General features: G+C 40.1%; 1 protein-coding gene across 7 annotated transcripts in view; it reads left to right on the forward strand.

Moving 5' to 3' along the window:
- GPATCH2L (G-patch domain containing 2 like) overlaps nucleotides 1–12446 on the forward strand; it is a 77294-nt gene that overhangs the window by 7062 nt on the left and 57786 nt on the right. For all 7 annotated transcript variants that reach the window (XR_010130798.1, XM_063698046.1, XM_055361041.2 and 4 more), the window contains one exon: nucleotides 7725–7789. Coding sequence is in view for 6 of the 7 variants with exons in the window: in XM_063698046.1 (XP_063554116.1) it covers nucleotides 7725–7789 (65 nt within the window). In the remaining variant the exon portion in view is untranslated. The remainder of the gene's footprint in view (nucleotides 1–7724; nucleotides 7790–12446) is intronic.

Consider the following 12446-nt stretch of genomic DNA (forward strand, 5'->3'; position numbering starts at 1 on the left):
TGGCTCCACAGGACAGAACTCAGGGATAGAAAGTACAGAGTGTTAAATGTTGCTGCGGATAAAAAATAAGATTCTAAAAATTAGGACTCTGTAAAAATGAAGTGAATTGTTTCACCATGTAATGTGTAATAACTTCTAGATCAGTTGGGGGGATTCAAACGTGGGCTTGATGACTGCTTACTTAGTTGCTGTGGAGTTGAGAAGGTTGAACGGAAGGCTTCTGAGATCCCTTGTAACACTGAGATGCTGTGATTCTTTTCAGTCACAGTCTACTTCCCACCATTGTAATGTCTTAACTGGTAAGTAGCCTCAACTGCCCACTTGAATTCTTGTGGTTCCCACTGGCAGTCATCTTCAAAGATTCATTCTTTCTCTCAACTTTTAGAATGATATTCCCTTTTCTCTTATTTTGCAGAATTTGTTCAAAAGCCTCTTGGTATTTGCCAGCAAGGGTGCATAGATTACCCTTGGTCCCCTTCTCTACTCCCGTGGACATAGGTAACTGCCATTCTCAGATCTAGAGCTGGCCAAGAGAATATGCAGAGCCCCTAGCCCAGTGCTCCCAGTGCTACTGAGAGGCTTTTATCTCATACAGCTATGCTGGACTGAGATAGGATCATCTAACCCTCACTGCTTGATTCTGACCCCATTCCAGGAGTGTGCCGTAAATGAAGGTGTAGAAAACACTGCAGTCTCCAGAATGTACTGTCTCCAGAATGCACTTCTCTGCCCATGTCAACTGGAATCTTTGTTCTTGAAGACTATACTTTCTAGGACTCAATACCCTATAACTGCTTCCTACCCTCAAACACAAATACACACAGAAAACACTAAGCTTCCCTATCCAAGTGTATTCTGGGAGTTAGAGCCACCAAATAGAAACTGAAAGATACTCAGGCCAGGCGTGGTGGCTCACGCCTGTAATCCCAGCACTTTGGGAGGCCGAGGCAGGTGGATCACAAGATTAGGAGATCGAGACCATCCTGGCTAACATGGTGAAACCCCGACTCTACTAAAAATACAAAAAAATTAGCCTTGGCGTGGTGGTGGACGCCTGTAGTCCCAGCTACTCAGGAGGCTGAGGCAGGAGAATGGTGTGAACCCGGGAGGCGGAGCTTGCAGTGAGCCGAGATCACACCACTGCACTTGAGTGCACTCGAGCCTGGGCGACAGAGCGAGACTCTGTCTCAGAAAAAAAAAAAAAAAAAAAAAGAAACTGAATGATACTCAATGGGAAGAGAAGGGTAGAACCACACCCTGCCTCAACCTGTAGCTGCCTGATTTTCTGACTGAAACTGGCCTTGCATTTCTGAACTGCAAGGTGACTGTAGAGAAAGGATGCAGGGGCTTGCTATCTACCTTCAGGGCAGGCTCAGCACTTCTAACGTGGGCCTCCATTTCATTGTCAAGTGCGGTTCTATCAGCCTTGTAGTTTGAGGAAATCTTGGCAATAGGCCATCTGTATTCTCTATTGCTACAGAAAAAAATCGCCCTAAAACTTAGTAGCTCTAAGCAAAGAGACCAAGTCTGTGAGTATGTAAATATTCCCAGGGAAGAAACCAAAGTGCTGGAGAAGAAGATACAACTGAAGAGAAAAAAGTGTTCTTGAGTTGAAAAATTAAGTCTTAAGATTAAAAGTGAAAATTAATGAGAAGAGACTTCTACTGAGACGGAGATTTTAAAAAAATATTTTATTTTAGTTTTTCTTTTTTTCACATATGCTCAGGACTAAGGAAAGAAAAATCTTAAAAGGGGTTGAAGACTGGGTGCGGTGGCTCAGACATTCTTAGATATGCAGGCCCCAGAATCCATGCTCTTTAAAAATTTACTGTGAGAAGACGTTCCATCTACCTGAAGATGAATCACTGTTAGCTCTAAGAAAAGGGAAGTCTTGAAAGGATGGGTGGAGTTCTCTGAGGCACAGCCCCCAGCTCAATAGCAGAGTCCTGAGGAAAATTCTGTCTCTGCAAAGTATACCTGATGGTACTAGTCACAGTATCGAACCTGTCAACCTGGGGAGGTTGCTGCCTTTCATGGCACTGTCTGAATGAAACTGAAAAAGAAATTCTTTTATTATATATTCTCATTACTTATAGGAATAATTTCGGAACTGATGTGAGATATTTCTCTGAATAACCTCTCCCTCAGTCTTGTTTACTACTAGATTCAGAAGTCTGATTACAAAGGGTTACCAGTGTGCCACCTCTACCCTGGAAAAAAACTGGAAAACGATAGAACAAAAATACCTTTGGGCAGTAGATCTAAGAGTGACTTTTTTCCATGTTTTTCTAAATTCTGAAACAACTTTTATTTTTGTTAAGTGCATTATTATTTACTAAGAAAAGTTTTTTAGAATAACGATGTAAGCCATAAACTTTATTTTAAGATATCTATTAATTAGATGCAAAAAACACCTATTATTAAGCTACTTGGTTAATAAGCTCTTAAATGGGGAGAAACAAACCCAGATGGTAATTTATTAATACCAACTTTTGATTGTAGGTGATAAACTAATTCTGTACCTCCTTATTATAATTGGAACAGGTATAAGTTACTCTTTCAGTTCTCACTTTACAGTCTTCTGTGGTTAGGAGTATGAAAGAATTAGCAAGCTCTCAGATCAGAGGATGTACCGTGCTTTTTTCCACCCCCTGCTCCCCCTGGCAATTTTGGGAATTCAGAGGGGTTTATTTTGTTGAAACTAGAAGCTACTGTTTAGGAAGAAGGGAATTAATTTCAACAAAGAGTTTATAAAGATTCTGTATTATCTGTTGCTGCAGAAAAAATTGCCCTAAAACTTACTAGCTCTAGGCCGGGTGCGGTGGCTCACGCCTGTAATCCTAACACTTTGGGAGGCCTAGGCGGGTGGATCACCTAAGATCAGGAGTTTGAGACCAGCCTGACCAATATGGTGAAACCTTGTTTCTACTAAAAAATATGAAAATTAGCCAGGCGTGGTAGCACAGGCCTGTAATCCTTGCTACTTGGGAGGCTGAGACAGGAGAATTGCCTGAACCTGGGAGGCAGAGGTTGCAGTGAGCCGAGATTGCGTCACTGCACTCCAGCCTGGGCGACAGAGCGAGACTCCGTCTCAAAAAAAATAAACAAGAAAAAACTTATGAGCTCTAAACAATGAATACTTTATCGCTTGGAATCTGAGAGTGACTTAGCTGGATGGTTCTGGTTCAGAGTCTTCTCACGAGGTTATAGTCTAACTGTTGGCAGGGACCTCAGTTCTCTCAAGGCTCGACTAGGGCTGAAGGATTTGCTTCCAAGCTCACTCACATGGCTGTTGGCAGAGCTCATTTCCTCATAAAGCTATTGGACTTAGAGTCTCAGTCCCTTTTCACATGGGCCTCTCCGCATGCCCATCCGCATCCGTAGGACATGGTAGTTGGCTTTCCGTTGAGTAAGTGATCTGAGAGGGGTGGGGAGAGTCAGAAAGAGGGCCCAAGATGAAAGCCACAGTCTTGTATAACCTAATTGCAGAAGTGGCAACCTATTGCTTCTGCCGTGTGCGATCAGTTATACAGACCATCCTGGTGCAGTGTGAGAAGTACTACACCGGGGTGTGCATTAATAGGAGGCTGGGTAATTGGGAGTCATCTTGGGAGTCTGGTTAATTACCACAGATGACTACTGGCCTTCTGAAACTTTCTTTTCCTAGCCTTGTATGATGCTAAAGTCAGGAATTAGTATTCTCAGACTGATATTTCCCCTGAACTCATTAAGAGGATGTTTTTACTTCGATTTCAAAGGAAGAGCATTCAGGAACCATAAGGGCAAGTGAGGTATGGGTCCCTGAGAGTATATTTTGGTGTATTTTATGTCAGTATGCTGAAAATGAGTGTTACTTAAATTCAAGATACAGCATTAAGGAGGAGAGCTTCTTTCCAAAGTGAGTTTATAATTAGTTTTCTTAGGGTTCAGCATATATGATATATTATTTGCTGATAAGGGATAGTAGTCAAGGCATAGCTACAGTTTCAGCTGTGCCTGAAAGTTTTAAGTAGCTAAAAGCAAAGGAACACTTCTTCCCTAGCTCAGTTAATCTGTTTGCATCTTCAGGAGAATGAACAGTCCTGAAATTCAAAGGTATCTTCTGAATAGAGAAACATAGGATTGACTTTAGTAAGTGAGATGAGTATCTGCACCATCTGTGTTGTAGTGGCCCTTCAGTGAACGCATGGGCTTTAGGCATACACTAACCTGGCTCTGATGCTCACTTGCTGTGCGATCTTGGGTAACTTGCATACTTTCTCTAAGCCCCTTTCCATTTGTAACATGAGGTTGATGTATTCACCTTGTGGAGTTTGGGGGTAGAAGCGGCATAATAATTAATATAAAGTGCTTAGTATATTACCTGGCCTGCAGTAGAACTCAGTGAATGATATTTTTGGTATCATTAATAATAGCCTTCTGTATTAATAATTTTCTGAATAAACTCAGTTCAAGTACCAAACCCCTTCCTGAGGCACTTGTAGATCTTGGCTGAGAGTAGTGCCTCCTCTCTTTTGGATGAATCCCAGTACAGGAAAAATAATAGATTTCATAGGCCACATTTTGTTTTTCCATTTAAAATGAAAATAGGTTTGCATCTTATAAAATTTAGAGTGCTGTTCTAATGAGAAGGTTGTCAGTGAGGAAATTAGTACTATTAACCTCTAAAATAATATTTAGACACAGACTTGGTACCCTAGAAGTAGCTTTCTAATCTTTCATCGTTTGCATTTGTGTATTGCTTTAGAGTTCACAAAGCAGGGTCACATGCCTCATACTGTCACATCCTCAATAATCCATCCACATTTTACATGTAGGGAAATAGAACTAAACAGTTGAAGTGACATGCCACAAGGCCGTATAAGGGCAGGCAACAGAGGTGTCTAGAACAAGTTCATTCTATTTACGTAACATTCACTGAATGTCTGATATGTGCCAGGTGCTATGTTAGGCACTGGGGACATTGAGATGAGCAAGATATTTTTTTTTCCCTGGCCAGATCATTCTCTTCCATGGTTACTGGATCTTCTTTCTGCCCCAGTTAGGCAAGGAAGGGTGAACTGTACGACTCTTGAGTAGTTTCAGTTCTAGCAGTTTGTCTGAAGGTCCGGCTGCCTTCTGATTGTTTCTGGATCTGGAGGCTTCAGATCATTTGAGGCCCTGGCCCAGCCCTGGCAAGGAAGTGGTATTGTTGCTTCTATGGGATGTTGACTGCTGCATCCAGCTAACGTGCACAGGCTCCTCTCTTCTCAAGTAGTTTCCCTAAACGGGACACCCTACCTCTCCCAGCCCTCTGCTTTGTTCATCACCGTAGATCAGGGTTCTCAATTTAGGCACTACTGGCATTTTGGGCCAGATAATTCTCTGTTGTGGGCCTGTGCTGTGCATTGAAGGATGTTGAGCAGCATCCCAGGTCTCCACTCACTAAATATCAGTAGTTCACCAACTCCTCCTTCTCTGCTTCAAATCACGAGTATCAAAAATGTTTTTGGATATTGCCAAATTGGGACGGGGGCCGCAAATTGTCTCTAGCTGAGAACCGTAGTTCTTGATGTTTCTGGTACTGAGATTGGGTCTTTACTTTATTGACTCTGCTTTTACCAGTAAGTATGAGTTTCAAATTACAGAACATAATACAACCAAAACACTGATCTATAGATAGAATATACAAATATAAAAAAAAGAATATAGAATAAAAAACTATTGATCTATAGTTTTAAAACTGAGAATTTTTGCTAGTTTGAAAACCATACCCTTTAATTGTACCTTGAAAGGCAAACAGTTCGTCTTCAGAACTTGGAAAGAAAAGCAGTTGAGATGAAAGCATTTTCAAGTCAGTACCAAGTTTACAGTGTTTAGCTAACAGTGGACAAGAGGGTTCCATAGTGTTTTATTCGGCTTGATTCCTATGATAATATACTTGTCAGAAAGTAGATGCCATGTCCAATCATCTGGCTTACCTAGGGTGCCTCTGCTTTCAAAGAGGCTCTGGTGGGAAGGTTAGATAGAGAGATGTGAAAAAACAAGGAAAGCAAAATGTTACTTGCAGAATCTAAGTGATGAAGAATTTCCTAGTAAAATGTTGGGAGCAAAAGCCTTTGGAGCTGCAGGTTAAGATGGCTTTCTTTACACTAACTCTGTTGTTTCAGTTGGATGTGTTTCAGTTGCTTTTCTAGCAATGTTATAATAATTAGGTAATACAGCTAGAGGCCCAACTTATACTAAGCACACAAGAGAATAAAATGAAAGAATCTATAAAGAAATAGGGTTTGGGCTGGGTGCGGTGGCTCATGCCTGTAATCTCAGCACTTTGGGAGGCCATGGTGGGCGGATCATGAGGTCAGGAGTTCGAGACCAGCCTGACCAACATGGTGAAACCCCGTTTCTACTAAAAATACAAAAATTAGCTGGGTGTGGTGGTGTGCGCCTGTAATCCCAGCTACTCGGGGGGCTGAGGTAGGAGAATTGCTTGAACCTGGGTGGTGGAGGTTATAGTGAGCCGAGATCACACCACGGCCCTCCAGCCTGGGCAATGAGCGAAACTCCATCTCAAAAAAAAAAAAAAAAAGAAGAAATAGGGTTTGTTCCATTATGGCACATGTATACCTATGTAACAAACCTGCACATTCTGTGCATGTATCCCAGAACTTAAAAAAAAAAAGAAATAGGATTTGTTTGTTGACTATTTCTGTGACAGATCTTTTGCATCTGGTATTCAGAGACAAGCTTGAGTGAGGAAAGCATTGCTCCTTAATTTAATTGGCATTTTTAAGATTTAGTGTTGGAAGGACATTTGGAAATGTTGCAAAATACAAAATATTTTCAGATTTTTGATCCAGGAATATAGATTGGGATTTTGCCAAGCCTTTGTTTTCTACAGCATGGTGAAAATGCTTCTTCCTTGCTTTGGTTTCTTGCATCTTCTAGAGTAGGTGAAAAAAAAAATTTTGACTCTCTTGGAAGGAAATAATCCCAATCAAAGAAATAGCTAATACTGTAGAGGATTGAGAAGTTTTTCTTGAACCAGATAAATAAAATTTAGAAGCACACCATCAGAAGAAACAAAATCAACTGTGAGCAATAGCTCAGAAAATGAAACAGGGCAGAATTTCGTGGGACAAAAGTTATATTTCAATGAGTTCAAATTAAGTTTGTTTTTATATTTTTGTTTTTAACTTTAGTTCCTTTTTTCAGAATGAGTTTTGTGTATCTGCTCGATATGAAGGAGGACAGTAAATTCAGAAAACATAAGTTTTGTCATATTTTTTTCTTGTTCATGGATTTTTGTTTACTTCTTTGTAAATGGGGGAAAACTTGAAAGATGCTAGATGTCTTAAAATTACATAGCTTCATTTGAAACTGATAGTTGGCAATATTTGAGAATAAAATTGTTTGGTAAGTTTGTAAATTTGTGTTGTTGAGTATACCAAACTAGGTTGAGATTACGTCTTTGAGCTTTAATAGCTTTCTAGTCCTAAACTAACAAAGTGACTTTAGATTTTTTTAGTACTTTAAAATATAAGTGAAAATTTTAGAATTCTCCTCTTATATTTCTTTTGTTTGGGGAGGAAAATAAAACTATGTAGCTTCCTGATGAAATTTACATATCTGATTGACTAACAGGTTGGAGTGAAATTAGGGAAGCTTGAAAACCAAAATAAGTGTACAGTGCTTTGTTTTTGACTGGAGCTGATGAGTTCTCTTGTGTTTTACTCTTTTTACAGTGAAACCAGCAGTGTGTGTAGCAGCAGTGACACTGGGCTCTTTACCAATGATGAAGGGCGACAAGGTAATGTTGATCCCAGCTTTGGGACCTTGGTTCCTTGTTTATGGAAATATTTGAATAATCATAGGAGTGACTCATGGAGAATATGGTGACTGTCTATGGCAGTGATTCTCAAACTTTAAGGCATATGAGAGTCACTTAGGGAACTGTTAAAACTGCACAGTCCTGAGCTCCTAGAAATCAAATAGGTCTAGAGTTGGCCCCTGGAATCTGCATTTTTCACAAGCACCTGAAGTGATTCTTATGCCAGTAGATCAGACTTGGGAATCATTGGTCTAGGTGGTCAGAGTATCGAGCCTGGGACATTGGGAAGTTTCTTTTTATTAGAATAAAGAAATAGGTTCATGTGTTACTGTCTTTTTTTAGGTGTTAAGACATTATTTTCATATAGAGAAAATCTTGTCACTTTTGTAGCCTTATTTATAAATGATTATAGTGTACTAGGTGAATATATTATATAAAACATCATCTTCCTCAAAGTAAAACTCCTGGAGTATAGAGTCCTGTGAATAAGGCTGGTATAGTTAATTACCAGTTCTTTATTTTTACTACCTAAACACTAATTTAAAACTTTGCCTATATATAAGGGTATTTTAGAAAATGTTTGTCCTCTAGACTTGTGTGGGGCCACATGCCAATAAAAATTTTATGTAGCCTTTTTGGACTGTGGTTTTCTTAATCTAAATAAGGGATTTAGGGATTTCTAAAGTCTCTTCTCGCTCCGAAGTCCAATAATTTTTCTCCACGGGTTAAGCAATTAAAGGACAGACGTAGTGGCTACATGTCTAGGTTGATCCAAGTAGGCTCCCCAGTAACTGAAGAGATACTGGGGCTGTGAGACTTAGCATCCAAGTCCTGATTTTTGGAGAAGGACCGTGGGGACAGCATCTTGTTCATGCCTCAAAGTTGTAGGCATAGAGGCAGTTTATCCTCCTGGAGTTGTTGAGCTTCCTACTGTAATGGAGGTTGTTGTGAGTACATTTCTATCTTTTAGATTCTGAGGGAATTAGGTGTCATTAGAGATTATGTGTGTGTGTGTACAGGTAGGCTCTAACTATAGAGTTTTGATTTTATTATACCAGGAAAGTCTGATGAGTTTCCATGAATGAGTTATATATACTATTCAGAGTTACCAATATTTGCTCTTTTTCTTTGCTTTTCTGCAGTGCTAAGAATATCAAAATGCACCTCTTAAAGGTTATGATGCATAATTATAGAGATGGAAGAAAGTGTGGACCTGTTACAGCAGATTAGATTTTCGGGCCTTTGGAAAGCCTTTTCACTGATAAGGATTCCTTAGTTTATCACGAGAGATTATAGAATGTTCTGTAGACCTAGCTTTCCTCTCTTTCTCTGCTTCAGCTTCACACATTCTGGTGACATTGATGCTTAGCGTTCTCAACGTAAAGCTATGGGATTTCTTGCTTCTCTGCCTTTGTTTATGCTGGTCTTTCTGCCTGAAATCTCATCCTCATCTTCCTTGAATGACTGGTCATCTACCAAGACATGGTTTTCCTCTTGCCCCTGCAAGGGCATATTTATGAACTATATCAGTGGGTCTTCTTGGTTTCAATTTCTTGTTGGGGTTGGCCTATAGGAGGCATCAACAGAAGACCAAAGGGAGGGAGGTGAGTGATATTGGATGTATTAGTCAAGTATTTATTGTGGTAATGCTGCTTAACAGCCCCCAAATTTTAGTGGCTTCTCACAGTTTACCATACTCATTTCTTGCTATGGGGCTGTGAGTTGTCTGTGGTTCCGCTGATCTTGCCTGGGCTCCACTGGTCTACAGGCTTCAAGTTAGGTTTACATCTACTCAGTGTATTGTATTTTGGGACCTAGGGTGGAGGAGCAATGATGATAGGCGGCATGGACTTCCTATGGCAGAGGATGTAAATGCCAGGTGACCAGGCTAGACCACAAGTACATATTTAAAGCCTTTGCTTGAATCATATCTGTTAATTTTCTACTATGTAAAGCAAGTCATATGACCAAGCCCAGAGTCAGTAGGATGAGTAAGTGTGCTCTTCCTAAAAGGGAAGGTACTGTGGAATCCAATGGCAAAGAGCAAATGTCATGGATGGATGATTCTACTATAGAGAGTACTTGGAAATGCTAATGCAGTCTACCACATTAGATTATTGCTTTCCCTGACACCTTTTCTGTTGGATTGCTGGTTGGCAGTGGTTGTGTTCCTCTGCTGAGGGCCACCACTCTTGTTTGGCAGCCTTCTTTTATAACCACAGTTCTTTGGGTTCTGATAACCATTCTTTCCCTTGCCACTCCAAGTCTAGGAATGGTAAGGGCCTCCTGCTGTGCTGGCTCCACCGGATGTGCTTCACTGTCCCCTTGTGGGGTTCCTTGTTAGTACTGTCTCCACCTTTGTGATAGTCACTTCATTACATCTCTGCAATGACCCCATTTAAATGTGCCATGTGTTTGCTGAGGGGGTTCTGGCCAATAGCCCTTTCTCCTTTGTTCTCTGTGGCTCCTCGTATTATACTTACTGTTTCTTTTACTACTCACTAGATTATGTTATTGTTTGTAGGTACGAGTCTTTTCCCTTGAGGCTTTTCAAGGCAGGACTTATTATGTGCAACCACAGTACCTAGCATGTTCCTGGCATATAGTAAATGTTTAATAAATAATTATTGATAATCCAATTAAGGGGAAAACTCTCCTTTTTTTCCCCCAAACAAAATCGAACATAGATTCTCAGATTGTAAAACAACTAAGCCTATTTGGTTTAAAGCAAAATTCTAGAGGAGCCAGAGGTCAGGAGCCCGATCCACCTAGCTTCTTGCTTATTCCCTGGCAGCGCTCTTTTAAGGAGCTCCTCTATCAGGCATCTTAGTGAGCCCTGATTGAAGACTGCTGGTCTATGTGGTCTCACAACGTTCCTTCTAGTTCAGGGAGTCCCTTTTTGTATTATTAAAAATCTTGAATGACTGCTTGAGAACCAAAAAAATTCCATTATAGTTTGCCATTTGTCGTCAGAAAACATGGCCTAATTAAATATACTATTTCAATAAATGGCCTAAGGAATGCTTATGAGTAAGAAAAGAATTAATATATTGAAGTACAGAGAAACTAGTTATTATACACTAATGCCTGTATTCAGTTAATCTATGTATCTGGTTTCGTGAGATGCTTTTAGAGTAGCGGTTCTCAAAACGTGGTCCCCAGGCCAGCTTGGCATCATGAGGGAACTTGTTAGAAATACACATTTTTGGTCTTGCCCAGACTAGAATCAGAAACTCTGGAGTAAGGGCTCAGCGGTCCATGTTTTAACAAGCCCTCCTGCTGCTTCTGATGCATGCTCAAAGTTGAGAACTACTGTAAGAGAGACAGCTGTTTGTGGTGTGTTTTTATAAGGGAACACTTTGAGTAACTTTCTTAGTTGTAATATCTCCTGCTTTTCACCAGAATGCAGTTTTCATTGCCCATTTTGGAGATCTCCACAGTGATTTAAGAGTTATTATCCTGCGTGTTAATGACCCATGAATCTCATACTTCATGGGATTGACATTTCTGAGCAACTTCTCTGGAATCCAGTGTACATTAGAGACTGACTACATTATGAACTCTTTAGATATTCTTGTAATAATTTCCTTCAATTTTGCTATTTTGCAAGGGGTATGTGGTGGCAGACATACAATTATCTATTCTTTGTTGGCAGGAATAAACTCTAGTGGAAACTGAGATACTATCACTATAGCCAGTAGAAAGAAGTTTGTACTATCAACAGTCTGGATGTATGGATCTGGTTGTGACTTTGCTGTTAATTAACAAATGGCCTTGGGAAAATGGTATAACTTATTGAAAAGCCTTAGGGAATTATGTTATTTGTTGCTATGGTTATTTTTTTTTTCCGCAGTAGCTTGGATTGCTAGTGTCAAGATGATTTCTGTCCCATTAATGAGATACCAACGATAAATGAAGTATGGACATATATTCTTTATTCACCTTTTATGATAAAGGCAAATATAGCAAGAAATCCCTCAGGTATAGCTAGCTTTGAATTGAGAAACATTTATGGGTTTTGAACCTCCAAGTTTATACCACTGAGAATGGTATAGGGGAGGCAGTTTGTTTTTGTAACAAAGATCTCAGGCTTTTGAGTTAGTCAGGCTTTGGGTTCAGATCCTGGCTTCGTTGTTTACTAAATTGACCTTGACTTCTCTAGGCTTTAGTTGCCTTGTTTGTAAGTTGGAGTTAGTGTAGGGCTTGGAAGAGATGACATATTTACAGATTTTTAGCATGGATCCTGGTAGGTTGTAAGGGTTTAGTGAGTGGTAGCTTTATTTATTTATTTTTAGCTATTAAAGCGGTCCAGTCTAACACAGTATGACATTTATGTGAAACCAGGTTGGTGTTCCAGTTTTCATTATAATATGAATCAAGAAGGACCAGAACAATGCCTTGATTTATTTAAAAGTGTAATCAGCCTGTAATTCCAGCACTTTGAGAGGCTGAGGTGGGGGGATTGCTTGAGCCCAGGAGTTCAAGAGCAGCCTGGGCAACATAAGGAGACCCAGTTTCTACAGAGAATTAAAAAAAAAAAAAAAATGCTGGGCGTGGTGGCTCACGCCTGTAATCCCAGCACTTTGGGAGGCCGAGGCAGGTGGATCAGTTGAGGTCAGGAGTCCAAGACCAGCGT

The sequence above is a fragment of the Gorilla gorilla genome, chromosome 15 (genome assembly GCF_029281585.2).
Source record: "Gorilla gorilla gorilla isolate KB3781 chromosome 15, NHGRI_mGorGor1-v2.1_pri, whole genome shotgun sequence".
Taxonomy (NCBI): domain Eukaryota; kingdom Metazoa; phylum Chordata; class Mammalia; order Primates; family Hominidae; genus Gorilla; species Gorilla gorilla.